The sequence below is a fragment of the Mus pahari genome, chromosome 3, assembly GCF_900095145.1.
Source record: "Mus pahari chromosome 3, PAHARI_EIJ_v1.1, whole genome shotgun sequence".
Lineage (NCBI taxonomy): Eukaryota > Metazoa > Chordata > Mammalia > Rodentia > Muridae > Mus > Mus pahari.
The window spans coordinates 134,410,898-134,437,877 of NC_034592.1; the positions used below are offsets into that span (position 1 = coordinate 134,410,898).

Consider the following 26,980-nt stretch of genomic DNA (forward strand, 5'->3'; position numbering starts at 1 on the left):
TTTGCAAAGTACACAGATCTGTCCCTGGCATGCAGCCTGGAACTCTGTGTTTGCAATATGAGTAAAGGAAAGCATGGGGTAGCCACAAGACGATGTCCTTGGACTTTTCTCTGGTCTGAGTTCTCTGACATCCTCCATTCACAGCCCCTTCACCATCCACCATAGTGTCCAGCGGCGACCTCAGGACTAACCTCTCAGTCCCAGGTGGGATTCCTCCACCGGAAGTCAGGTTTGCCAGGTGGGGTTCCTCCACAGGAAGTCAGGTTTGCCAGGTGGGGTTCTTCCACAGGAAGTCGGGTTGCCAGGACTTCTGAGCCGCCGCAGCCAGAGTTGCTCTGTTTCGGTTTTTCTTTCCACCTCTTCTGGCTTCCCAGCGCCAGACTACAACCCTGTGGAGACTCTCCTCCCATGGTTACAGGTGGAGACCCCTTCCTTGGCTTCACCTTCACCCTCACATCTGCTTCTGGGAAAACCAAAGAGACACAAGCAGGAATGGTGTCTCAAGTCTCTGAAGACCGGGGTATGGCTTTGAGATGCTTCCGGTTTATCCCTCCCCTCCTCTAAGGAGGAGGGTCTGGATAAAATGCACTTGAGACACAGGGCAGAGTGCACACGATTTCCTGGAGAAAGAGCCCCATCAGTGCAGGGCGGATGCTTTTGTGGCCACTCCACTCCTTGGAATTCATACAGAATTCCATTATCAGCTCCTGACAGCAGCTCAAGGACCATCTTGTCCCTTTCCCATTCAACAGACAAGGGTCCAGAAGGGAGAGGGAATGGAGAAGATTATGGTAGGGACCAAGCTCTCAGCTCCCATGACTATGTTCCTTCTGGTCCCTAGAGTTAAAGGTACAAATCCCTGATGCCCACCCCCTTGTCACAGCTATGCTGGGTGGCCTCAAAGCATACTGCCAGCCATCTAAGGTCACACAGCTGAGACTCCTGTCCAGATGAAAGGCAGGACAGAGGGAGATGCTGGGAGGACAGAGCAGGCTAGGCAGGCAGCTTGAAGGTAGACTTAAACCAAGTCTGGGAAGGAAATAGGCAGGGGGCCATATAGATATGGGACACTCCTCTGTTTCTCTGCATTCGGACCAGGAAGTCTTGAGCCAGTCATTCACTCCCAATCTGCCCAGCAGGCCAGTAACAGGGCCTTCCCCCAGAAGGTTGTGCCAAGGCTCAGGCAACTGGAGATCCTGTCACTGTGGGCCAGGCTCTGCTCTGAGCACTCCACCAGTGTGCTGGCATTTGGTTGTCACTGCAACCTTGCAGCAATGCCATCGCCTCCGAGTCACAAGGACAATATGGATATCCTGACATGCTTTGCTGAACTTAATTTCTTTAATTTGGAGGTAAATAGTTAGAAACATTCCAGAGGAGTGTTCGTTGGACTGAACTGTGTGTGTGTGTGTGTGTGTGTGTGTGTGTGTGTGTGAGTGTATGTGTGTGTGTGTGTGTGTGTATGTGTTCTTTGGGGAAAATACAAAAGGGAGCATGAAGACACGGTGTAAATTCCAGCTGCCACCTTATTTTCAGTACCTATTTGTTCAGATGTGGGCTTACACTTGTGAAGCAGCTGGGAGAGATTTCTGGATTCTGCATCCTTCACTTCACGTAAGGCCATGAGCTCTCCCCATGTGGGCATCCACATCTGTAGAGGTCTTCTTGGAAATTTGTCTCCACTCAGGCCAATTGGGATTCTCACACTGACTTCAATACTATAACCAATGCCCTTGGGAATAGAGTGCTTTTTCATTTTATGTGACTTGGGGACAAGCAGTAAGCTCCTGTTGGGAAAGATGGGACAGAAGGCTCTTCTTGGTGTCCTAGTGCCAAAGCTATAAGTTTAACATTATCCTACAGAGGTACTTTGAACCTTGGGTCCTCATATTTCTTCTTAACTGCTATCTTAGCTTCATTTCTGTTGCTGACAACAGCAACAACAAAAATCAAGTTGCAGGATTTAGAGAGATGGCTCGGCAGTTAAGAGCACTTACTGCTCTTGCAGAAGACCTGGGTTCAGTTCCAGGGGATCTAAATGCCCTCTTCTGACTTCTTCAGGCACCAGGCACACACATGGTGCACATACACACAATGCAGGCAAAACGCTCACACACACGTAGACTAAAGCAACAGCAGAAGAAAGCTGGGGGAGACAGGCTTATTTCCACTAAGAGTTCCAGGTGGTTATAGTTTACAATTGCAAGCAAGTCAAGGCAGGGACACAGCTAGCTACAAGAGTAGAAAGAGAAATGGATTCCCAAGTGCTTACTTTTTTCTCTCATATATGGTCCAGGACCTAAACCTTCAGTGAGCTGTAGTTTCCCACCTCAATTAATGCAATTAAGAAAAGCCTTTGTAGGCACTACCAGAGGCCAAGCTGATCTAAACAGTTCTTTATTGAGACACTCCAGGTGGTTCCCGACTGTGTCAAGTTGACTACTAAAACTAGCCATCACAGCAGCTAAAGATGTCTGAGTCACCTCCTCAATGAGATCAAAGGTCTGGGACCTCACCCTCGGCTGGATACTGGTGAACAGATACATCACCTCCATAGGGACTTTACTGGCCAGTGAATGGACAAGTCAATCTATGGCCTGTCCAATGGGAAACCCTGAAGAAGGAGGAGTCCAGATCCAGCTCCCTCCTAGACATTGTGAACCCTTGGGGCCTTGGTAAGCAATCTGGGCTCTGTTCTGCCATCCCTGAGACAGGGGGTTGGAGTGGTGGAACCTTGGAACAGGCATAAGTGAGCCCCTTGGTACCCGCTTGTTTTATTTGTCCTCAGTGTCCTGGGCACTCAGAGGGGAAACAAAGTCCAAGACCTAGCACAGAACAAGGAATGAAGCACTACCACAAATGAGAGCCACAGCACACAGACAACCCCTTGTAAACAGAAGCCAGTGTTTCCCTGCATCCAACAAGGCCGTCTAGTCTTGTGCTCAATGTCGCTGCTGTGCCCCCATTCTTCACTCACTCCAGGCTTTGTGAGCACTCCTGTGATCTGGCCCAGCCAGTGTCCTAGCTACATCACCGCCCACTGCTCATTCTTCAAATTCAAGCTCATTGCTGTCCCAGAACCTTTGAACCAGCGATGTCTTCTGGAACTGTCTTTGCTTGTTTTTTTTTTTCCCCCTGTGGTTGGCTTGCATCTTGGCTAAGTGTCACCTCCCCCAAGGGATCTTTGTTTGCTCTTTCTCTAAAGGCCCCAGCACCCTCCTCCGCCCCCTCAGCACTAAACACCCCTTGGAAGGATAGAATTGACTTACACATTCCCTGGTCAGTGTTTATTCACTGTCCTTGGCTATCAGCTCCAAGACAGTAGGGACTACGGGTACTTTCTATGCCAATCAACATCCTAATCCCTTTATAAGTGACAACTTCTATAATGCTCTCAGCAACACCTGAGCCAGCAGCAAGCATTATTTCCATTTATAAATGCAGAAACTGAGGCACACATTAGCTGGGCGACTTGCCCAAGGTTCTACAGCTATACGGTAAGAGTGCTGGGAGACCCCAGTGCACACTGTTGGGAGTATGCTGTGTTATATATAGGCATTCCTTACCTTATAGGTTCAGCGACTGGTGAGCAAGCTGGCTTTGTCTACAGTGGTAGAAGTCAAGGCCACCCTCTATAGGAGGTTTAAGTCTTGAGGACAATAAGGTTAGCTGGGGTAAAGGATACCCTGTCATCTTTTAAAGGAATCCTAGAGGGTAGCCAGGTTAAGGAGCTGGAAGCAGCCTCCTTGAGTTTGAGTACAAGGTGAGGAGGAGGAGCATCAGTTAAGGGCTGAGATCATCTGAGGGATGATGATGATGATGACGATGATAACAATAATAATAATAATAATAATAACAATAAATGTCCCAAGAGACAGGAAAGGACACAATGTAGCTAGAAAGATAAGCAGAGACTCCCAGATTGTACAGAACCTTGGCAAGACCAGGTACCCAAATGTTACTGGGAGATTTCTTAGCCACACTTCTTCCAGGACTATCAGAGCCCTTGACTTCACGGTGCCAGAGGACACTTAAAGGTTTGGAAACTGCTGCTGACTCGCTGTGTGACTAGATCTTTCACTCCCAATTGACACTGGAGGACCCAGTCCCCAAGGACATCCCTACTCCATCAGCTTTCCATCCATAATAGATGATATGGTCCAGGAAGAGCCCTGCATCCCCGGAGTCCAATACTGGTACTCCGGCACACTGACCTTACCCCACATTTGCTCTGGCTGATCCACCACCCCCGGGGTTTGCCTGGCTGCCTCTGAGCTTTTCAGTTCCTTAGTTCCAAGGCATGGTGGCTCTCCCAGATTTGGACTGGATTGGGGCGCGGGGGGGGGCGGGGGTCTACTTAGATCCATCCAGAGACAAAGGAGCTGACCTGCAAAGAGTTCCAGCAGGAGCCCTGCTCCCCCTCCCTTCCCCCTTCTCCCTTCGCAGTCCACGTGTCTCTATTGTCTGCTCCCCCGCTTCAGGGAAAGACACAGCCTCGGATGTGTCAAAACCACCACCCCCCGGCAGCAGGGAAATTAATTACTGGGCGATTTTCACTTCCTCTCCCAGCGCTCGCCTGAGCTAGGCACCGGAACAGGACCGGCTGAGCGAGGCCGTCATCGGCATGGGGGACCCGCTCCTTCCACCAGTTCTGAAGAAAGTTGAATCCCAAACCCAACAGGGGGCTCTAGTAGGAGCCCAAGCTGGGGGCAGGGAGACTAGTTAGATCTGGGCATCCACATTGCTACTTCAGAACTGGGGCAGAGGGAGCCGGCTACAGGCAGAGGGTGGTGGCTGGCTGGCTTACTCTTATATCCTCCTCCCCCAGTCCTAATGTGCCTGAATCCCACCTGCTCGGGCCGCTCATCCTTCAATCTTCTTGTCTTCTCCCTCTATTTAGCACCTTTCTTTCCCTTTCTTCGCATCCCCCTCAGGGTGTGTGTGGAAAGCATCCTTTTTGTGTGTGTGTCCTGAGCTCTCTTTTTTCTCTTGCGGATGCCTGAGTGTTTTTGCCACTTTCTCCCTGTGCCTTTCTTGTCTGTTTCTCCTGTCTTTTTGTCCTCTCTCTCTCTCTCTCTCTCTCTCTCTCTCTCTCTCTCTCTCTCACACACACACACACACACAGACGCACACACACACACACAGACGCACACATTCTGATTCATTCTCTCTCTCTCTCTCTCTCTCTCTCTCTCTCTCTCTCTCTCTCTCTCTCTCTCTCTGCGCCTGTGTCCCTCTCACTCTCTCCCCTCCTGCCTGCTCACTGCTCGTTCCATTCTGCGCCTGGCCTGCCCCCACCGCCGGTTCAGGGGAACGTGTGCGGAGCGATTGTCCTGGGGGACATTTGATGGATTAGAGCGCTGAACAGTTCCATTGCTGGGGGACCACCTGATCTCCTCCAGCCTGCGTCCCATATAAAGCCGGCAGCCGGAGTGCTGAGCACAGCTCCAGCGACCGCCTGTGTGCGCGCCGCCGCCGTCGCCGCCGCCGCCGCCGCGCCCGAGCGGCACCCGAGCCTGAGCCGCGACCATCGCCACCCCGCCGACTCCGCGGCCGCCCGCCCGCTGGGAGCTGTCCAGTGCTGAAGCCGGCGCCGACAGCCAATCGCGCCGGCCGGCCGCCTCCCCCACCGGGCCTCCCGTGCCCTGCTAGCCCCCCGCCCGGCTGCACCATGCCGCGTTCCTTCCTGGTGAAGAAGATCAAAGCGGATGGCTTCCAGTGCAGCGGGGTGCCAGCCCCCACCTACCACCCCCTGGAGACTGCCTACGTGCTGCCCGGCACCCGCGGGCCTCCGGGGGACAACGGTGAGTGGGCCCTGGGGGAGGGAAGCGGAGGGTCCTCAACTTGGGCTGCAGCAGGGAACCGCGGAGATGTCTCTAGCACCCCCGGGACTTCCAGAGGACCGGCCGGGCGGGGCTGGGGCTAGGTCGTACAAAGGAAAGTGGCAGGGTCGGCTCATCCCGCAGCCACGCGCCAGCCGGGACTTTGAAAGTTGTGGCCCTAGAATACTGCTGGAGTGAGGGGTGACAGAGAGAGGACGCCCCTAAAAGGCTAGTGGGGGTGGCTTGTAATACCCTCACACTGTTGAGCCAGAGAGGCTGGCTGCCTGCGTGTTCCCTGGTGGGAAGGAAAGGGACCAGGACTGCCAGTCCCTGGGGAGAGGAGATTGGCTCTCTGGGGAAAGTGGGAGCACCCGCCCCCCTTTCAACCATACTCCCCCTGGCAATGGCAGACAAGTGCTCTCCAGCCCTCCTCTCTCCAACTCTTTTGTTACCCTCCGCCACATGCCTGCCAAAGGCTGGGCCTGTCTTAGGGACTCAAAGGTTGAGATTATTGGAAGGTGTTTCCCCAGCGTGCTTCCTGGTCCCCTAGACTGTACCCCCCTCTCTACAGTTTCTCACCCTACCCCAACAACCAAAACTGCAGCTCCCCTGAAACCCTCCACATCCTGCCCCACCCCCACATCCCATCTCTTCTTTGAGCAAGTTCTTGTCAGGAGAAGGATTTGGGGGACAAGAGGTCATGAAACCCCAAAGGAGATGACCTTCAGAGGGCAAGAGTGGGGTGCTTCTGTGAACCTAGTCCCCACCAAGGGGCAATTATAATAGCATTCAGCAGCCCCTCCAGGACAGGTGAATGGGGAGGAGGGGTTACTTTGGTAGTGAGACATCTGACATCACAGGGGTGGGGGAAGACAAGCGAGGAGCAAGGCACTATGAGTGAGTCTAACTGGGCACCCTGCCGCACTGCCACTGAAGCAGCAGACAGGAACCCAGGCGGATGGGGGCATCTCCTAGGGGACTTCCAAGCATTCAGCCACATGCCAGCATCCTGCCAAGCCAGGTAAAGAGAAGATGCTCAACAAATGGCTCTGTGACCTCATCAAGGTCAAAGAAGTTAGACAGTGATCAAGGATGCTTCTTAGAGCCCCTCAGCTCCTGGCACCACTTAGTTACCTACAGAACACACACACACACCAATTGCTCTGCCCACATCTCCCACTCTGATATCCAGTTTTCTTGACCTTCAGGACCTTGGGGGGGGGGGGCGGAGAGCGAGGCAGAAGCCCAGACAGGACAGAGAGTGGACCTTGGGTTGTACCAAGGCTGGGGAACCTGTGCTGGAAGCTGGTAGGAAGTTAAGTTTCCACAGGTCTGGAATCCATAGGATCCCTTAGGAGACTAACATAAAACTCCTGCATCCCGCTTGCTTGATCCTGTCCCTGGGCCAGCTGAGGAAACCCAGAGAAACCCAGAGAATTTCTCATGCACAGCCAAAACTGCAGGCTGTTCCTCAGAAGGGAGGCAGGAGAATGCCTTGCCTTGAATTCAGTCCAAACAAGCTTTGGAAAAAGCCCCTTAGTGGATGATGGGAAGTACAGATGGAGATGGAGTTGTCTTTGTGCAGGTCCCGCCAGGTTCGGTAGCCTAAAACCATCCCTGTCTTTGTCCCTTTCCTAAAGGGATCAACTCCCTTGCCTCTGGGGAAGCCTAGGAGCTGCTCTAACCCTGCCTGGCTTGAAACTCAATAGGGTAGCTCTGGGTCTGTGACTTATACCATGACCTTGGGCAAGTGACTTCCTCAGTCTCCCCAGACGTGCAAGAGTTTAGATGTCATGAACTAAGTAAGCATCCTTCCAGGTTTGGCAAGCTCTGCTTCTGTGGAAGGTTAACTAATGTGGAAGACACTGGGTCTAAGGGAGTGCTGAGATCCGCTGTCATGGTTTTCTTGGGGGTTCTCTTCACCTCCACTATGTCTGAGAGGGGAAGTTTTCCCCAATTTCAGTCTCTGCCAGCTGTCTCATGACAGAATAGGTCATCCAGCCTGGGCCACCTTGTCTTGTTGGCTGTGTGGAAATCAGGAAGGATGGCCCTTCAAGGCCTTTCAACAAGAAAACATAGGGTCTGTTCTGCCTTGTTTTTCAAGGGCCTCTTCCCCGGTGGGGTGTGGTCCAGACCGCAATGAGTGCTCCCTGCATGAGTAAGTGTTCTGAGGGTCCTCAGAGAGCCTGCCGGCTCCTGGTGGCCCGTTGCCGTCTGTCCGCTCTGCCGGAAATAACCTTGCTGAGCCTTTGAGGGAAGTGTGAAAAATTGCTGAGCTGACAGTTTCTCTCTCTCTCCCAGCGTGTGTAAGTGTGCTGGGTAAACAAGGAGAAAGAGGGGAGGGGGAGAAGAGGAGAGAGAGGGATGTGTAGAGGGGGAAGAGAAAGGAGGACGGACAGCCTGGGGTTGGAGGTCGTTTCAGTTATTAGAGAGATCCTCTTACAAGCCATTTCTGCAGCTTGGGATGCAGGGTTAGGATGAGACTGGGGGTGATGGGCGTAGAAGGGGAAACAGTAGATGTAGAAGTCAAATGGGTTCCTTATAAAGGCACAGGACCCCAAATGAAGTGGACCCCTCCGGCTCTGGGAGTGCCTAAGAATTCTAGAGGATTCTTAGAGAACACCCCTACACACACACACACACACACACGCACACGCACACACACACATATGCTCCTTCCCCCACTCTTTTCTACTCCCTTCTTAGCCTCTGACAGTAAACATGTGTACTTGCTTCCAGTCTGACTCCAAGCCCAAAGAACCTCAAATAGGGAAGGGACACTCCCTCCAACTTGGAAGAACTCAAGATAAGATCTTCTAGAGCTTCTAGAAGAAAAAAGAGACAAGATCTAACTTTCCCAGCCTTTCAACAAGATGTCCCTTCTTCCCCTGGGCTCCTGTGACCCCTCTACAGTAAGCTGCCTCCAGGGAGCCGTTTTATCTTGCTTTCCAGGGTACCTCTTAGCTTAGAAATGCCAACTCACACTCTCCTTCATCCCCCACCCCCTGAACCTAGACCCCCAACTCTACCAAGCCTACCCTCTCAGCCCCTCAGCCCACTGCTCTGCTGGGACTCTACAGTTTAAAGAAAGCAGCTGCTTACCGCCTGCATATCAGTGGTCTCTGTGGACCGCTGCCAAGGACATCTCCTGGAGTATCCACCTCCCCTCACACTTGCCTCTAGCCTCCAGCTGGGAGCCAAGGCCCCCCTCTCTACCCCAGCCCTGTCCTCCCCACACCCTTGCAGAGTGCACCCTCCCTGGCAGACAGGGATCAATGCCGATCCAATAACACAGTTGTCTGCCCTCTGCAGCTACATTAAGCCTCCCCCAGCAGGCTGAGGAGCGCTCCTATCCTACCCCTGGGCTTATCTAGCTGACCACATTATACTGGCTCCCACTTCCTTTTGCTGCCTCTGATGGCGCCGAGTAGTCGCTCCAGAGCTGGGCCTGGGAGCCCAGCTAATAGACTCAGTTGCAGTATATCCTTCCCACACCTCAAAAAGTCCATCTGGGGATGCAGAGGGCTATCCCAATCCCTCAGCAGAGGGAACCCAGAGAAGGTGGGTGGGTGCCCAGGGACACAGTGTAGGACCATGTGTTTGAAACAGTGTGGCCTTTGGCATGTTGATCTTGGTCTAGGGTTGAGGTCTACATTAAAGACATTTACATGTCCAGATCTATTGTTGATACCCAACTTCAGGTTGAGGACTAGGCCCAGACTCGTTCAAGGTCAGTATCTAAAGTTACGGGGCCAAATCCAGTATTCAGAACACATTCAGTACCTAGAAAATGGCCCAGCTCGAGATTTTGGGACCAGGACTAAGATCTAGGTCCAATTTCCAGTCCAAGGTTATTCCAGATCCATATCAGCCTGGTTGGGATGGAATTTTGGGGTAGCTTTAGCTCATCTTCATTAACCTCAGTTTCTCTCTCATGAAAGTGACAGCTAAGCATGACCTAGTTCAGCTCTGACTAGGGACTCGTTTCCCTATGAGTTATCAGGATTCAGTGGGAGTATGGAAGAAGACCCACATGTAAGCTGGGACCAATGCAGAGTTGGGGGCCTGGCAGTGATTCCTGAGAGGGCAGGAGAGTAATTAAGGCCCTTAGGTCAGTCACAGTACACAGCCCGGCATCTCTGGGGCCACACATGTGCACACATACCCACTGTGCTAAGGGAGGGCAGCCTGGAAGAATTGCCGCCATCTACAGAGCAAACAAGGCATGGAGGACTGTAGAGAGCATAACTGTCGGGCCTGGGGTTAGCTCGGATGCTGCTGAGTCTGAGGCCCCAGGCCTCTGGATCTGCTTTCCCACTGTTTTCTCCCGGAGGGGGCGGTTGTCTGCTGCCAGACTCTGGATAAGGGACTTTGGAAGAGACTCTTGATTGTACCCTTCTGGGACAGATATCAGGAGCACTGAGGAGGTGGGCCATGTGCAGCATACCTCCAGACCTGGAGGCACATGCTTCTCTCACTACAGCCCCTTGTAAAGCCTTCCCTATTGGTTCCCACAGAGCTGTGGGCCTCCTTAGGAGCCACAGGAGCTGGGTCACTGTCAGTAAAGCCCAGAACACAGGGAATTTCAGGAGTCAGGGTGGGGGAGGAGAGCTGGAATTCTCTAGAAGCCCCTTGGGTCAGTAGGCATTCAGCCCCTGGCTCTACAGCCCCGGTTGTGTTAAGCCAGACTCCTCACTCTGCCCCCTGCACCTCTGTGGGCAGATGTTCAGAGGTACCAGCTGCCAGGCCTTTGGAGAAGGTGGGTGTCATTCTGGTCCAGTGCCCAGGGAGCAGCTAACAAAGATGCTATAATAGGGGGAGGGGGAGGTACCCAGCCCCTTTGCCCAGCTCTGTGAGCAGACAGGAGAAACTATTTTTATCCAGCTTTGCTGCTCACAGACCTGGCTTTCTGCTCAGCTGGCTGGCGCTGATTCTTGAGGCCTGAGGCCCTGGCACAGCAAGAAATAGCTCTAAATATACCCACGCAGCATCCCCGTGGCCCCCACTGCAGTGGGGTGAGTCCGCTCCAGGAACCCAGGAGCCCCCTTTTCTGCCCATCTCAGAACAGGGTGGGGGAACTGGGGCTAGAAATTCCCTGGGGGAAATCTAGCACCCTGGGAGTCTTGGGCGACACTAGGGAGAAGAGTTTTGGGTTGGACCTATACATTAAGAAAAGGAGGCCACAGGCAGGCTCTGACCCCAGGGATCAAGAAGGCCCCTCTCCGGGTTCCAGCTTCTGCAGAAAGGTATGGGAGGATATGACCTTAGACTTGCACTGATGTCATAAGTCTCAGCACGGGCCTCACACACAGTAATCTCTCAGTTAATGTGAGTCACTATGGCTGAGTATCATTTACAAACACACCCAGAAAGCTGGACCATTTCCCAGCGCGACAGTTTCTCCCCACTCCATCACCTCACTGGCCCATGAGACACAGGCCGCATGTGGCACTACTGGAAGACACTCCCCCCCCCCAGCTGCTTCTCTTCCCTTCTCTGCAGGCCTTCAGTCTCTCTCTCTCTCTCTCTCTCTCTCTCTCTCTCTGGTGTTCTGGAGAAAATAGTGGCTACGGATCCTGAAGCTTGACTCCCTGTCTAGTGACCTTGGGAGAGTCCTCTGCCTTCACCAGGCTTCGGACATGCTGCAGCACCTGTTCCCAGGGCTGGCTGGTATTGATGGCAAGGCCAGCAGACACAGTAGGATTTGTAAGATGTCCTCTCCCACCCCAGCATCGGGCAGGTACATGAGGACAGGAAGGTACAGTGGAGAGAGGCTCCAGCGTGTTAAAAGCCTCATCATTTCTCTTTCTACCACTCCTGGGACACCAGATTGTTTTTTAAATGGATGTTACAGTCCAAAGCGTGCAGACTCTTGGGCATTCTCGGGTGGCATGCGCACCTTCCGAGTCCTTCCCATAAGCATGGGGCAGGTTCTTCTGGTCCTTGTCCAGAAGGAGGGATTTCAGACTATATCGGCCCCAACACTTACCTGAGATCACACAGCTGTGGACACGAGTGGGGGGGTGGTGAGCCAAGTGTCTTTCCTTTGTGCCCCACTTTAGCAGGACCCAATCAAAAGAGACCTTTCTCTGTTTGTCAGCTGGAGAATAACCTTCTATATCCCAACCCTGAGTGGGGTCTATGCCAAGGTTGAAGGTCTGGTGTTAAGGATCTTCCAAGGTTTAGGCCAAAGATGACTCGTCCAAGGTCACACAGCAGCCTGAGACACTACATCTCTGGACATCATCAGGCAACACAGGAATGACAATGACAATGGCTTGAGAGGTTGGATGCCGTGCCTGGTACACTGGCCTGAGCTCCTTGTGTGCATTATCTCCTCCACTTCCATTATAAACTCCCTTGTGCAGATCCTGAGTCCTTTGCCCAGGGTCACATAGGGAGACATCTGTGGATTGGAAGAGAAAAGGGGAGCGAAGAGCAAGATGTAAAGGGGACAAAGGACAGCACATAGAGATCCACTTTGCCATGATACAGAAAAGTTTTTAGTGCATCCTAGTCAACCTTCTTCCCATGCACACTGAACCCAGAGAGGTTAAACAACCTACTAACATCACAAAATAAGAACCACCCAGTCCTAACATGGCCAAGCAAAGTGTTGTCATATGACATTCGTAACTGATGATAAATCTCTTAGCCATGGGACATCAGGCCTGGGCCCTTGGTGCTGGTCCTGAAGGCAATCCCATAAGTAGCTCTAGGCAAATGAGCAGCTGTTATTTGAGGAATTCCTATTTCCATAGAGAGCCAGGTTATCAGGATAAGATGCCACAGTGCTGAAAGTGACCAGCAGAGGGCACCACAGGCGGCACACATCTGAGTCGGGGTTGTAGGAAAAAAATCCTTGAGCTCCTACTATGCACTAGTCTTTTTCATCAGAACATGATGGGGAAATTACACAATGCAGAGGAGGAGACAGAGGCCCAGAGAGAAGCAGCAAGAACCTCTCAGATGAATACTAAGGAGACCATAACACAAAAATCCAGCTGGGGAAAGTTGGGACAGTGAACCAGTGTTAGAGAATAACTAGTCGCCGGGCACGTCCCTAGAACTGTGGCCCCAGGTGCATCACTTACCTTCCTTGGGGCTTGGTGTTTGGTTAACCACACTGTTGTGAGGATGGGATGCACTCGCACGTGCAAAACTCTTTGAACAGAGCCTGGCATCTCAGCCAGGGTCCTCTACTGTTATGGTAAAGGCACATCAGAGTCAGAGTGTTTTGTCCAAGGTCACACTGCTATGGGGTGGGAACGTAACTCAGTATCGGAACGCTTGGCTAGCAGGCAGAAGGCCCTGGGCTCAAGTCCAAAGAACGGAGGGAGGGAGGGAGGGAGGGAGGAAAGGAGAGAGCAAGGGATGATCTGACGGCGGAGGCCACTGCACTATGATTAAAAACACCTTGAATGGGGAAACATTTTATAAAAGGCTTTATTTAGGCTTATGGCTCCATAGGTGTGTAAGGCCATGATGGCAGAGTGGAGGTGTGGTGGCTGGAACAGGAAGCTGAGAACTTACATTCTCGATGGCAAGCACAAAGCAGAGAGAGCAGACTGGCAATGGTATGAGGCTTTGAAACGACAAAGCCTGTCCCTGTGACGACATACTTCCTGCTTCAGGCCACACCTCCTAAACCTGCCCTAACAGTATCAACAACTGGGATCAAATAAATATCCCAGCATCTAAACCTATGGAGGACATCTCATTCAAACCACCACAATCGCACAGCCGGAACCAATACTGTGAGAGCCCCAGTGCAGACAGACAGCTCCCAAAGGTACGCTTTTAACAATATGTCACCATCCATTAGCAAGAGAGTATACGGAGTGGCGGTCACTGCTGGGCATAGTGATGTACATCTTTAATCCCATTGCTTGGGAGGCTATCTCTGTGAATACGAGGCCAGCCTGGTCTACATAGTGAGTTCCAGGACGACCAGAGCTACATAGTGAGACCCTGTCTCGAAAATCCTAACTAAATTAATAAAGTGCTGGTCACATAACCAGACCAAATCACATGACCTCTGCCAACAGATCTCATCTCATACCTCATTTACTGGGACCCAAGACACAGAAAGACAGACGACTTGCCCAAGGTCATTCCACTGTGGTACTTGTGTCCTGGAGTCAATCTGTCCTCCCCTTTCCAGGGCCTGTGAGGTGTGGACCTGTCCCAAGAGCAGGTGGACAGGATAGCTGACAGCCTGGCTGCTGGGCTGGTGAGCCAGGCTGCCTGGCACATCTCTGATATTCACTCCGTATGTACTGGCTGGGGTCCTGGAGACAGGAGGGGGGCCCAGACACTCCCCTGTCCTTGGGTGTCACCTAAGGTACAAGGAACACACAGTGGTGCAGTGGGTTCCACTCTGTGTTCCATCCCATGAGCAAACTCCCATCACTCCAAACCTCAGCTTCCTTTTCTGTCAGAGACTTCTGTAAGGACTCAAAGTGGCAGTAGAGCTCTTACTGGCACCCAGCAAGTGCTCAGTAAACAGCTCACTACACCATGCAGAGAGGGTGAAGGAGGAGAGGGTCTGAGAATACCCATGAAATAAACAAGCCAGCATTGACAAAGGTGTCAGATTGGTTCCTAGCCTGGGCAGCCCTGGCCTTCCAGACCAAAACCCGATGGGAGAGGGGATCTGGGCCAGCCACTGTACCTCCACCAGCATTGTCCCCTTGCCTCTGGCCTTCGTGCTGAGTCATCCACCCCGATTCCAGTCAGTTCTGTGTGCAGAGGGTCCCGTGCAGGCCACAGACAGTACCGAGAAAAATGGACACACACTGGCGGTGTTGACCCATAGTGTGTCCAGATCTCAACCTGTGTCCATCCCAAATGCCAAAAAAGGCAGAGGCCTGGAGGATGGTGAGCTGTGTCCTTTAAGGGAAAGAAGCTGGCCAAAGTGCCCGGTCTGCCAGATATAACTGGAACCGTGCTTACAAAGCCAGCTGCTCCTTCACCGGGGAAGCCATGGGCAGAGGGGCGTTACAGGTCCCTGAGGTCAGATGGAGAGGGCCAATGGGGCTGGCCCTCCTCAGCTGTGAAAGCTGAGGAAAGGGCCTAACCTCCATTGTTCTCTGGAATCAAAGGACAATGGGAACACTTGGTAATTAAGTGCTGGATGATAAGTTTGCTCAATGTCTGCCAGGAGCTCTCAGAGGAGCCCAGCCCCCAGGGTCCCCAGGGAAAGGACTAAGATCAGAAGAGGCCATGAGAGTCAGAGACAAATGGGGTGGCCCCTGCTCTACAGAAGCCCCTACAGAGTCCCCTGAGAGAGCCTCAGCCTGCCCATAGAGCAGTCACTCAAATACATGACAGACAGGATTTCTGGTCTACACTCCAGTAGAACAGGTGGAGAGAGCATCTGTATCTGTGTGTCTGTCTGTATCACACACACACATACACACACACACACACACATGCATACACACACATACACACACATACACACACGCATACACACATACACACACGCACACACATACACACACACACATACACACACACATACACACACATACATACACACACATACACGCATACACACACGCATACACACATACATACACATACACACACACACACTTCTATCTTGGTGTAGTTACTACATGCCACACTCATGACTCTGTTAGGTCCTCCAGAACGAGCATGTGGGTCTAGCTGGACTCTGATTCCTTTACGCAACATTTACTCATTGCACACCTACTGTGTGCCAGGGAGGGTAGAGGATAAAGACCCAGTCCTAGAGAATTCAAAGTGTAGGGGGAGAGGCAGACAATTAAATAATCATCAAAGCCATTTTTTCAAGCAAAAAGGAAAGAAGTCTAATTATTGTGCTAACATTTATATAGCATTATTGTGCACTCTCTCAACTTACTTTCATGAAATGGGAACTATAATTATACTAATTCCTATGACCATTGAGTTGAACTTTGTAGGCTGGTATACAGTAAGTACTTAATACTAAGACTCTGGGGCTGGGTGTCCAATTAATTTCAAGTTCCATTCAAAGCAAGCATTTTTTATTTTATTATTATTTTTATTTTATTACTTTATTTTATTACTTTTATTTCAAGACAGGGTTTCTCTGTATAGCCCTGGCTGTCCTGGAACTCACTCTGTAGAACAGGCTGGCCTCAAACTCAGAAATCCGCCTGCCTCTGCTTCCCGAGTGCTGGGATTAAAGGCATGCGCCACCACGCCCCGCTTCAAAGCAAGCATTTTTGAAGACAAGGTCTCACTGTGCTCCTCAGACTGGTCTCAACTTCCTGACCTCAAATGATTCTCCTGCTTCAGCCTCTCTCTCGCTCTGGAGTACCTGGGGCAACACGTGCACCACCTATACGCTCCACTTCGCAGATAAGAAATGCAAAGAAGGCAAAGGCCACTGTAGTATCTAATGCCTTTAATTCCAGCACTTTGAGAGGCTGAGACAGGAGGATCTTTGTGAATTCCAGGCCAGCGTAATTAACTACACTGCAAGTCCCAGGACAGCCAGGGCTACTTAGTCTCCTAACAAAAATGAAAAGTAAAATAAAAGGCAGAGATTTGTGCGTGTTACAGAGGTGAAAGGGCAGAACATTCTTGGGGTGTGAGAGGGCATCTTTGGAGTGCAGAGGCAGACTACTTGCTTGTCTCTCTGTGCCTCAGTTTCTCTCCTTTTACAGAGTGTAAAGCTACCTCCACTGCTGTGCGTACTAGCAATAGTCAAGGGCAAATGGACAGAACTGAGCCAACCTCTGCATCAACAGAGGTTCACCCAGGGAGATTCTAGACCCGAGTGGGTAGTCTGTAGGGCTCCGGTTTCCTGCCAGGTTGGCTGGGCTCGCACTGGTGTAGGGCGGCCTACGGGGGACGCCCCACCCCGGCCTCACGCCCCTCTTTGTCACCCGCAGGTTATGTGGCACACTGTCTGCCCCCCAGCGGTTACGATGGCGAGCAGAAGCCTGGGCTGGAGCTGGCGCCCGCCGAGCCCGCCTACCCGGCCGCGGCGTCGGAAGAGTACAGCGACCCCGAGAGCCCACAGTCCAGCCTGTCGGCGCGCTACTTCCGCGGGGAGGCGGCCGTGACCGACAGCTACTCCATGGACGCCTTCTTCATCTCTGACGGGCGTTCGCGGCGGCGCCGGGCCGGAGCTGGCGGGGACGCGGCGGGCGCAGGGGACGCGGGCGGCGGCGGTGGCGGCGGCGGAGGCGGGGAGCGCGCGGGGCGCTCGGGGGCGACGGCGGGAGGCGGGCACCGGCACGCATGCGCAGAGTGCGGCAAGACGTACGCCACGTCGTCGAACCTGAGCCGCCACAAGCAGACGCACCGCAGCCTGGACAGCCAGCTGGCGCGCAAGTGCCCGACGTGCGGCAAGGCTTACGTGTCCATGCCCGCGCTCGCCATGCACGTGCTCACGCACAACCTGCGCCACAAGTGCGGCGTGTGCGGCAAGGCCTTCTCCCGGCCCTGGCTGCTCCAGGGCCACATGCGCTCGCACACCGGCGAGAAGCCCTTCGGCTGCGCGCACTGCGGCAAGGCCTTCGCCGACCGCTCCAACCTGCGCGCGCACATGCAGACGCACTCGGCCTTCAAGCACTACCGCTGCCGCCAGTGCGACAAGAGCTTCGCGCTCAAGTCCTACCTCCACAAGCACTGCGAGGCCGCGTGCGTGAAGGCCGCCGAGCCGCCGCCTCCCGCCGGCCCGGCCAGCTGAGCCTCTGCCATGCGGGATGCCCGCCGAGGCTTCTCTCCCACCCCTCAGTCTGCGTCTCCCCTGCCTGCGCCCTCGGTGGGGTGGGGGGTTCACCCCATCTTGGCCTAGAACTTTTCTTTTCAACCCCCGACTGAACCCACCACTCATTTCCTGCATCGGATCTCCCTTCGCACCCACCCACCTTGTCCATTCTGGCCACCACTCGGACCTTGACCCCATGTCTGGCCTTCAAGGCTCCCAACTCAGGCACCAGGTCCGTACCTCTTCCAGGTCCCGGCGCTGGAAGTTTCTCCGGCCCCGACTCTAGGCTGCGCTCCTTAACTAGACCTTTCTTTTCATTTCTCAGCAGAGTCATTGGCCGTTCCTCTATTGGAGCCCTCAATCCAAACCCAAATGTACCCTTGATTTCCTATCTGCCTCAGTTTCCCTGTCCACACAGTCTAATCCCTTGGGTCTCTGCTGAATTTCCATGTATGTGTGTGTGTGTGTGTGTGTGTGTGTGTGTGTCCCCATCCCGGAATCTAATCTTACCCACTCTTGGAGTCCTCTGCCTGCCCACCCCTGAGCCCCTCCATGCTTGGACCTTAGGTCCAGTCACTTAACACATATTATTCCACCTGACATTTTCAGTCTTCCCGGATCTCATCAGCCATCCTGCTCTCTCCAGCTCCATCTTCCCTCTAATAGCTCCCCAGTCCTCAGTTTTCCTAGCCTGGAACAGACTTGGGAGGCAACCCAAGGCTCTGCCCTCTCAGGTGACCCCTCTTGCCCCAGGACACTTCCTGTCTAGGCCTCGGGCCTGGAGCTGCGATTTCCCAGACTTATCTATCTGAGCACTTTCCCTCATCCAAGGACTACAGGATTGCCTCTGCCTTTGGTGGAGGACAGCCTGGAGCACCTCACCCATGGACACATCTCCTCGTCCGGCAGGGCCCCTTCCACTATTTATTTGTGTATTTATTTATTTATCTATTTATTATTCTATTTAATCTCTTGGCTTCACCCAGGGACTGTCTGGCTTCCCCAGCTGGACTGGGAAGTCAAAGGACAGAGTCAGCAAGGCCGTCGCTCACTGCTCCTCCCCTTATGGGTCTGGGGAGAAGCCCACCCTTATCAGAGCCTCAACTCCTTAGGAGTAGAGGAGAAAAGGGGGAGGCGGAGCCTGCTTATCCTCAGCTGGGCGGGGAGGGGCCGTCAGGAAGTCCTATTTGGGGGCAGGTCCCCGGCCTTCTGCGCCTTCCACTCCTGTCCCAGGAAGCCCTTCTGGAGCCTCTCCCTTTGTTTCGTATTTATTCCTCTTTCAGAGGGACCCCAGGTTCCAGGGACCGACTGAGCCCCGGACCCCGCTGGGGCCTCTGGCCTGCTCCCGGGAGGAGTGCTCTCTCCCGGCCACGACTATGCAACTCTCCCGGGCAGAGGGGCCGGGACTGCCAGCCAGGCGCCTATTGGCCACCACTACCTCCTCCACCGCGCTTTTGCATGCCCGGGCGAGGACCGAAGCACACACCTCCGCGCCTCTGCTTTAAGCACACGCCTCTTTCCACGTCCCTCTGCGTTCCCTTTGTGGGCAAGAGTCCTGGACACTCAGACCTCCTTCCCCTCCCCCTAGTCACAAAAGAGGGTGGAGATTGCAGACCGCTCCAGGTTGCTCTCTAGGGTTTCGGAGGGGTGGAGCTTCATTAGGCCCCAGGCTCCCGGAGGGAGTCTGCAGAGATGGTGGGAGAGAGAGGGGTCACCAGAAGCAATTATGGAGGGTGCTGACCCTGTAAATAGGAACTTCTGACAGCAATAATTTCCCATGCATGCTAAATCTTTTGGACCCTCCCTTGCCGTACCCCCAACTCTCCCCCCACCCCTATACCTTCCCCACCTTCAGCAGTATTACTTGTAACGCAATTCAGGGATATTAAAGGGACTTTGGCCACTCACCAGTGCCTCCAGACCTTTGACGGGACCGTGTTTAGACCCGCCCCTTAGTGCACCTTGGGACACGTGGCTAAGAGTTGAACAGCGTTCCAGTGCTCCAACCATGGCAGCATTTATGAGACACCCCTTCTGCAACACACAGTCTCCAATGGGGTCTGAGGAGCACTGGCAGCCGTGGCATTCCTTAGCGTCCCACCCGCAGCCTCTGGGACTGCACACTGTCCTGGACTGCTGTGGTATCCAGTTGAGAAGCAACCTCCACGCTAGCTAGATCAGGGGCTTATACGCTTGTTAAAGCTCTATGAAGCAGAAGGCAGTTAATGAAGGAATTGGCTGCTGGAAAGTTCTGTGGGAAAAGATGGAGCGAGTTAAGAGGTGATAGTGGTCAGGAATGCACACGGAGGCCAGAAGGAGGCAAATCTCTGGTGAGTTCAAGCCAGGCTAGCCTGGTCTACATAGTAAGTTCAAGGCAACCTAGTGCTACATGGTGAGATTTTTGTCAAAAACAAAACAAAAGCAGCACAGGTAGGTTTAGGAGCCAGGAAGCCACGCCCATTCCCTTGATTGATCACTCCATCTCTGCTATGCTGGTAGCCTGTCCTATACCGCTGCTACAGAGCTCGACCCCTCCAAGGTCATCTTGACAGCCACAAGAATCAAAGGTAATAAAGGGCCCCGCCCACTTCTGCCACCCAGATCCCTGGCAAGTGTGCTACACCGGCAGAATTTAATTCATGGTCAGCATTTTTGCTTCCTGGAAGTCTGAGAGGAGTGATTTTGACTTCTCAGCCACCACACCAGAGCAAACACCTTAAGGGAGGTGGGGATGGATGCCGGTGCCCCATCCATAAATGGTCCACCCTTTCCTCCTTAATTAGCAGCTCAAGGGATATCTTGGTTGAAAGCAGTATCATCACCCAGGAGGTTAAGAGATGGATACACAAACTGTTTTTGACTGATGAGATTTAATGAGAAGGCACCTGAAGCTTGTGGGACACTTCCCTGCCTCCCCCCCATCTTATGAGAAATAGCCCACGGGAGCAGAAAATCATGCATGACCATGAAGGGAACCAACATTTGCATGGAGCTCATACCAAGGCCTCTGTCCTTGAGGACACTGGAAATTGACAAAAAGGCCACTCTGAAATGTCCTGGCTGGCCTAGTGCTTTGGTTAAATAGGCTCTTTACCCTCAAGCTAGAGCCCCTGACTAGCATATGGACGCAGTCTGCTTGCCCCTATGCCCCAGAGGCCTTCAGGACTGACGTCAGTGGTTCTCTGTCATCTGGCCGCCTACCCATACTTTTCCTGGCACACCTAACAGCCAATGAAGGAGTCCAGGTCCTGTACCTGTAGACCTTCACCCTGTGGTTTCATTTCCATCCACATGCAGATAGCCCCCGGCTTAGTAATACTCAGCTCCTCTTGGAACTGCAAGTCCATGTGAGCAGGATTCTCTCTGCTTGGTACTCAAAGCACCAGAGACCAGCCTGAGCCTAGAGCTCAGAGCTCCTCCTCAGTGCTGCCCCCACAAGCGGCGGCCCCACCCACCTAGCAGCAGACACAAAGTTCCAAGTTAATTTACCCGTGGCTTCCCCTACCCTACTGCCCAGTTCATCACTTGCTCCTGGGCCTCTTTCCTCTCCACTTCAGTCTCCACTCAGTTCATAACTAGCATCATCTCCTACCTGGGCCACGTGACCAGCCTCTCAGTGGTTTCCTGAGAGCCACTGTGCCTCCTTTACCTCCCATCCTCCACTCAGCATCCGTGGACATCTTTCCCAAAGTGAAGCTGTCCTATCTGCCTGCCCTTCTTTGGACAAATAAACTAGGCAGCTACGTATTTCTCAAGACGGGCCTGGTAACCGATGCTAGTGATGCCAACACTTGGGAGGCTAAGGTAGGCCTGAAGTTCAAGGCCAGCCTGAACCTGGCCAGGTCAAGCTGTCGATCGAGGGGATGGCAGTGCACGCCTGTAAGCTGCTGTGTGTGGAGAAGGTAAGACACGTGGGTCTCAGGGACTCATTTCTCAACCCGTCTAGTCAAAATGGCTGCAAATTCAGTGGCAGACTCGGTGTCAACGGTGGAGAAGAGTAAAAAGAGCTACTCAAGCTGGGTGTGGTGGCGCACGCCTTTAATCCCAGCACTCGGGAGGCAGAGGCAGGCGGATTTCTGAGTTCGAGGCCAGCCTGGTCTACAGAGTGAGTTCCAGGACAGCCAGGACTACACAGAGAAACCCTGTCTCAAAAAAAAAAAAAAAAACAGAAAAAAAGGAGCTACTCAAAGCTGGCCTCTGGCTTCCACACGTTGGCATATACAATTTTGGTGGTCTAGAAGTCCTAGATTGAAGTACCAGAAAATCCCATGCCTAGTGCGGCTCTGCTTCCTGCTACACAGATGGCCATTCTCTGCCTTAGCCACATGGTACAGGCACACAGAGGTTTCCAGGGACATCGTGTGTATGCACAGAAGCGTATGTGCCCGGGGGCTCAAGCATGTTTGTCTTACCAGTAAACTCCTCCCCCAGCTCCCAGAGATCTTTCATTAGAGCACTAATTCCATTGACAAGGGCTCTGTTCTCATGATCCAATTCTCTCCTAAAAGCATCAACTCCTAAAACGGTGTGTTTGGGGTTAGGCTTCACAACAAATGAATACGGGAGGGGCAAACAATCATCTCTCTGGAGACAGCATTCTGCCTCCCAGTTGTCATCCTTCTAAGGAGAGCCCAGGGTGCTATAGAACACCTAGTCCTCCTGCCTCAGCCTCCCCGGTGCTGGGATTATAGGCATGTGCTGTTGCACCAGGCTGCCATAGTCTCACATGTGACTTCTATGCCAACAGTAGCCAAAGTTTCAGCTCCTTCACAACCCAAGTCTCACCTTCGCATCCTCTAACCCAGATGCTGGCAAAACTCCAGAAGCAATTCATCCAAGGACAGCTCTTCCAGCTGTGAGCCGGTGAGATCCATCGAGTCACACGCTTCCAAAATATGGGGGTGGGCAAGACACAGACAAGATCTCTCCATCCCAAAAGGGAGGCTAGGGGATAAGGGAAGGTTAAGTCCCTTGTGATACAAGGTAAACTTTAAGGCCAGAAAACTCATGAATATTCCTTTTTAGAGCAATGCTGAGCCTTCTGGGCCTACAGGGGCGGCCTTTCAGTCCCACCCTATGGATGCAGAGGGAGGCAGCCTGGTTTCTATCAGGGAGTTGGGTATTCTTGTCCACCAGGGCATTAGGCGTCCTCGTCCACTATGGACAAGGAAGCAGTCTCTATTTCTGAGCAAAGACTCATCCATGAGGAACTTGGAGTTGCATGCCTTCTGGATCATTCTTCCCTTGTCTTGAAGATGAGCTTGTGGTCCCAGCTAAACAGCCCCAGGGTGTTGTCCTGGGCCGCTAAAGCCTTCCATCCCTTCCCATCTGGACCCATCTGAATGTCTTTTGATGTCTATGCTTTTACCAGTGTTTATGTCCAGGGCTCTGAGGACTCCTCCACAACCTCCTCTCGCTCGCTTGAGCTCTTACCAAAATTACCTGTGGAGTATCTCCAAGCCTCTCCCGTTACTAGGTCCAGAGCCACTTCTGTATTTTTTGGTATTTTAGTATTGCCTCTTTGCCTCTCTTCTCCTCTGACTGCAACAGACTGCTTACAAACGGCTTAAAGTTGTTGGGTTTTGTTTTCTCAAAGTTTCAGAAGATGGGAGGTGTTAAATGGAGGAGCCATTGGGGGCCAACATACTGTTTATAGACAGCAGTTTTTTGCTGTTTCCTCCCACAGTGGAAGGATTGATGGAACACCCCAAAGTCTCTCTTATGGAGCCTGAGTCCAGCTTCTCAACCCTCTCTCCTTGTGATCCACTCACCTCCCCAAGGCTCATCCCCTGGACCATTGTATGGAGAGCCAGGATTTAGAAGATTTTTGTTTGGTTGGGTTTTTGTTTTGTTTTGTTTTGCTTTTGCTTTGGTTTTGGTTTGATTTTTTGAGAGAGAGAGAGTTTCTTGTGTAACCCAGGATCGCCTCAAACTCTAGATGCAGTCAAGGCTGGCCCTGAAATCTTCCTGCTTCCATCCATCAAGTGCTAAGACTTCATCACAGCCAGTGAGGGCCAGCAGAGCCACCTGGAGGTGGGGTGATGCAAAGGTATCCTGCTCTTGGCCTAAAGCTTCTAAAACAGAAATAAAAGCAGAGGTTTACAGCTGTGCCACAGATGGATGGTGCCCTGGGCTAGCTGCCAAGCCGATCAGGAGCCCTCAGGAGCTGAAGGCCACGGTTGAGCTACACCCATCAACACCTTTCTTTCGCAAGGATTGCTGAGTTATTCAGTCATCCACTGTTGTTCCCTACTGGATCAAAGCTCTATAAAATGGACCGACACTGTCTTTTTGCACATCATTAAACCCTTTGGGTCTAGAACATTGCCTAGACAATAGCAACCAGTAGCTGTTTTTGGATGAACTCCACACACTTAAGGCACTCATGATTAACGAAATGGCTCCTGCTTTTTAAAGTAGCTGACTTTTTTTTTTCCCAGATGTAAGCATCTGAGTGGAACCTTGCAAATGTCCTCTTTCTTCGTCTCTCTGTGCCATGAGATTTGCAACTTAGAAGCTATAACTCAGACTGCCAGCTACTTACGGACATCTATTCACTCCTTGCTTAGTAGTCAGAGAAATCCTGCTGAAGCAGAGCAGTCAGCCATGATGAATAAAGACTACATATCCCAGCTGCCCTGGCAGTCAGGGTGACCGATACCCAAGGAAAGGTATTGCATGGAACTTCTAAAACAGCATCCAGACCAAAGATAGCCACATCCTTTACTTTTAACAATTTTCACCTCCTCCCAGGCTCAAACTCACATGAGATGGCTACCACTTCAGTAGCAAAGACAGTTAAAAACTTTGCTTTAAAACAGTGAAGCAGAGCTGGGCAAAGTGGCACACACCTATAATCCCAGCAGAGATAGGAAGTCATACAAGTTCAAGGCCAGCCTGGCTATACAGCACATTCTAGATGAGCAAGGCTATATAGTTAGACCTTGTTTTAAAAATAGATAATAAGGGCTGGTGAGATGGCTCAGTGGGTAAGCACACCTTCTGCTCTTCCAAAGGTCACGAGTTCAAATCCCAGCAACCACATGGTGGCTCACAACTATCTGTGACAAGATCTGATGTCCTCTTCTGGAGTGTCTGAAGTCAGCTACAGTGTAATTACATATAATAAATAAATAAATCTTTAAAAAAAAAAAAGATAATAAGCTGGGCATGGTGGCACACACCTTTAATCCCAGCACTTGGGAGGAGGCAGAGGCAGGCAGATTTCTGAGTTCGAGGCCAGCCTGGTCTACAAAGTGAGTTCCAGGATAGCCGGGGCTACACAGAGAAACAGAAGAAGAAGAAGAAGAAGAAGAAGAAGAAGAAGAAGAAGAAGAAGAAGAAGAAGAAGAAGAAGAAGAAGAAGAAGACAAACATCATCGGTGTTGGCATCCATGTTCTTGTCACAGAGAGTTAATCCCTCCACTGAGTGAGGCAGAGAGATTCAGCCTCTCCCATGGTCAAGGGAGTGACCACGCACACCTACTTTCTGTCAGTTACTAATGAGAGTCCAGACTAAGCCTGGGGGACAATGCATACCTGTAATCCCTCCACTCAGGAGGCTGAGGCAGGAGGTTCTCAATAATGAGACCCAATAGTGAGACCCTGTTTTGAGAACCAAATAGAGAGTATGGAAATGCAGAACTTGTTAGACCTTTAAGACAAGTTATTAATCTAAAGTGCAAGCAGTCAATATTTACTAAGCACTTACAAGGTGTTGGAGGATGTCTAGCAATATTACCTAACTCCCAGTAATACCATGAGCTGACACTACTATGTCCATTTTGCAGATTAGGAAACTGAGGCACAAATGGTGGCTGCTCTCAGACTGCATATCTCATACTGTGTTACTTTAAGCCAGGTGGGGTATAAATGATAGGTTATGGTAATGTCACAGTCCTCTTAGCCTAAGTTCTAGTTTCACACTGGCAAAAAGGCTGAGGCCCCAGGCTCCTTGCAGGCTGTCTATGTGGAGGCCCAGGTGGCAGAGTGAGCAGCAGGAAGAGTGTGTCAGGGGTGTATCTGTGAAGCCCCTGCCAGAGCAACAGGCCAGTTCCCACTGATCTCTGAGAACAGTCCAGAAAGGCCCAAGCGATCTGCGGCATCACCAACCTGTGCTGGTGGAAGATTGGCATGTTCTGTTCCCACGGTAAACACGACACCGCTGGTGTGTGCTATGTGTGGGTGGAGATCGACGTGGGAGCTCGGGGCACCTGGGTTCAGAGCTGGCAGTGAGTCAGCTGCTGCGGAACATTCTGGCACCATTGCAGCTAAAATCAGAGGGACAGGGCACCGACACCCAGTCCCCTGCTGCATCTTTCTCCTGTCAATCTCATCCTCTCACCCACAAGCCTCACACTCAGCCAGCATCCGCCCCCCTGCTTAACCCACATACAGGTGACTCAGAGGCGGCTGTACCCCTTAAAGGGTGGCTGATTGTCCCCTCTAAACTCACCACAGCTCATTACACAGCATGTCCCTGGAGAATGCCAGTCATCCAGTGTGACTCAAGCCAACCGGATCAGACTGACTAGAGAGAGCATCTTATGTCACCACTGCTGGTGTTCTCTCTCTCTCTCTCTCTCTCTCTCTCTCTCTCTCTCTCTCTCTCAAACAAAGGTGGAGTCCCAGTTTGCACTGGCAGCTATCTTGAGACCGTGAGAAGCAGACAGAGAGCAACACTGCCTCTGTGCCCCACAAAATGCTCTGCAGGCACCGGGAGAATGAGGTGCCCTTCTGTGTAAAATAAAACAGGAACCAAGAGGCTGGCAGGACTCAGAGGAGGCAAGGGGCATGGAGGGCCCGAGGGCCCTGCTGTCCAAGCTGGAGAAATGGCCAAGCAGGTTGGGGAGGGGCTTCAAGCTGACCTCATAATCCTTTCACCTTCCAAGCACTTAGGGGAAGCCACCTGCACATCCAAATGCTTCATGAATCACATCCTCTGTCTGCATCACCATCCATCAGCCGAGGGGGGAAGCAATCAGGGAACTGCAGCCTCTAGCACAAGCAGCTGGCAACCTAATAAACACACAGCTTGCCCCCAAGAGGATAAGAGTTTATTCTGGAACACGTAGGTCACCCCAAATTCCGTGTTCCGACACGGTAACAGTTTTATGAAGAATTAACTGTAGCAGAACAAAAAAAGTACATGAATCAACACATTTAAAATAAATTCATCAAGGGACTGGAAAGATGGCTCAGCAGTTCAGAGCACTGGCTGCTCTTCCAGAGGACTCAGGTTCAATTCTTGGAGCCCACAAGAGGCTTATAACTCTTTATAACTCCAGTCCCTAGAGATCTGATGCCCTCTTCTGGCCTCCACAGACACCAGTCACGCATGTACCACACAGGCACCCACATAAACATTTTGTTTTGTTTTGTTTTGTTTTGTTTGAGACAGGGTTTCTCTGTGCAGCCCTGGCCG

General features: G+C 52.2%; 1 protein-coding gene across 1 annotated transcript; it reads left to right on the forward strand.

Moving 5' to 3' along the window:
• The first annotated feature begins 5,165 nt into the window (after positions 1–5,165).
• Scrt2 (scratch family transcriptional repressor 2) lies at positions 5,166–19,575 on the forward strand. The gene is made up of 2 exons (XM_021192943.2): positions 5,166–5,804; positions 16,733–19,575. Exons 1-2 carry the CDS (start codon positions 5,672–5,674, stop codon positions 17,533–17,535), a joined length of 936 nt encoding a protein of 311 aa, XP_021048602.1. The 5' UTR covers positions 5,166–5,671; the 3' UTR covers positions 17,536–19,575.
• The last annotated feature ends 7,405 nt before the right edge of the window (positions 19,576–26,980 follow it).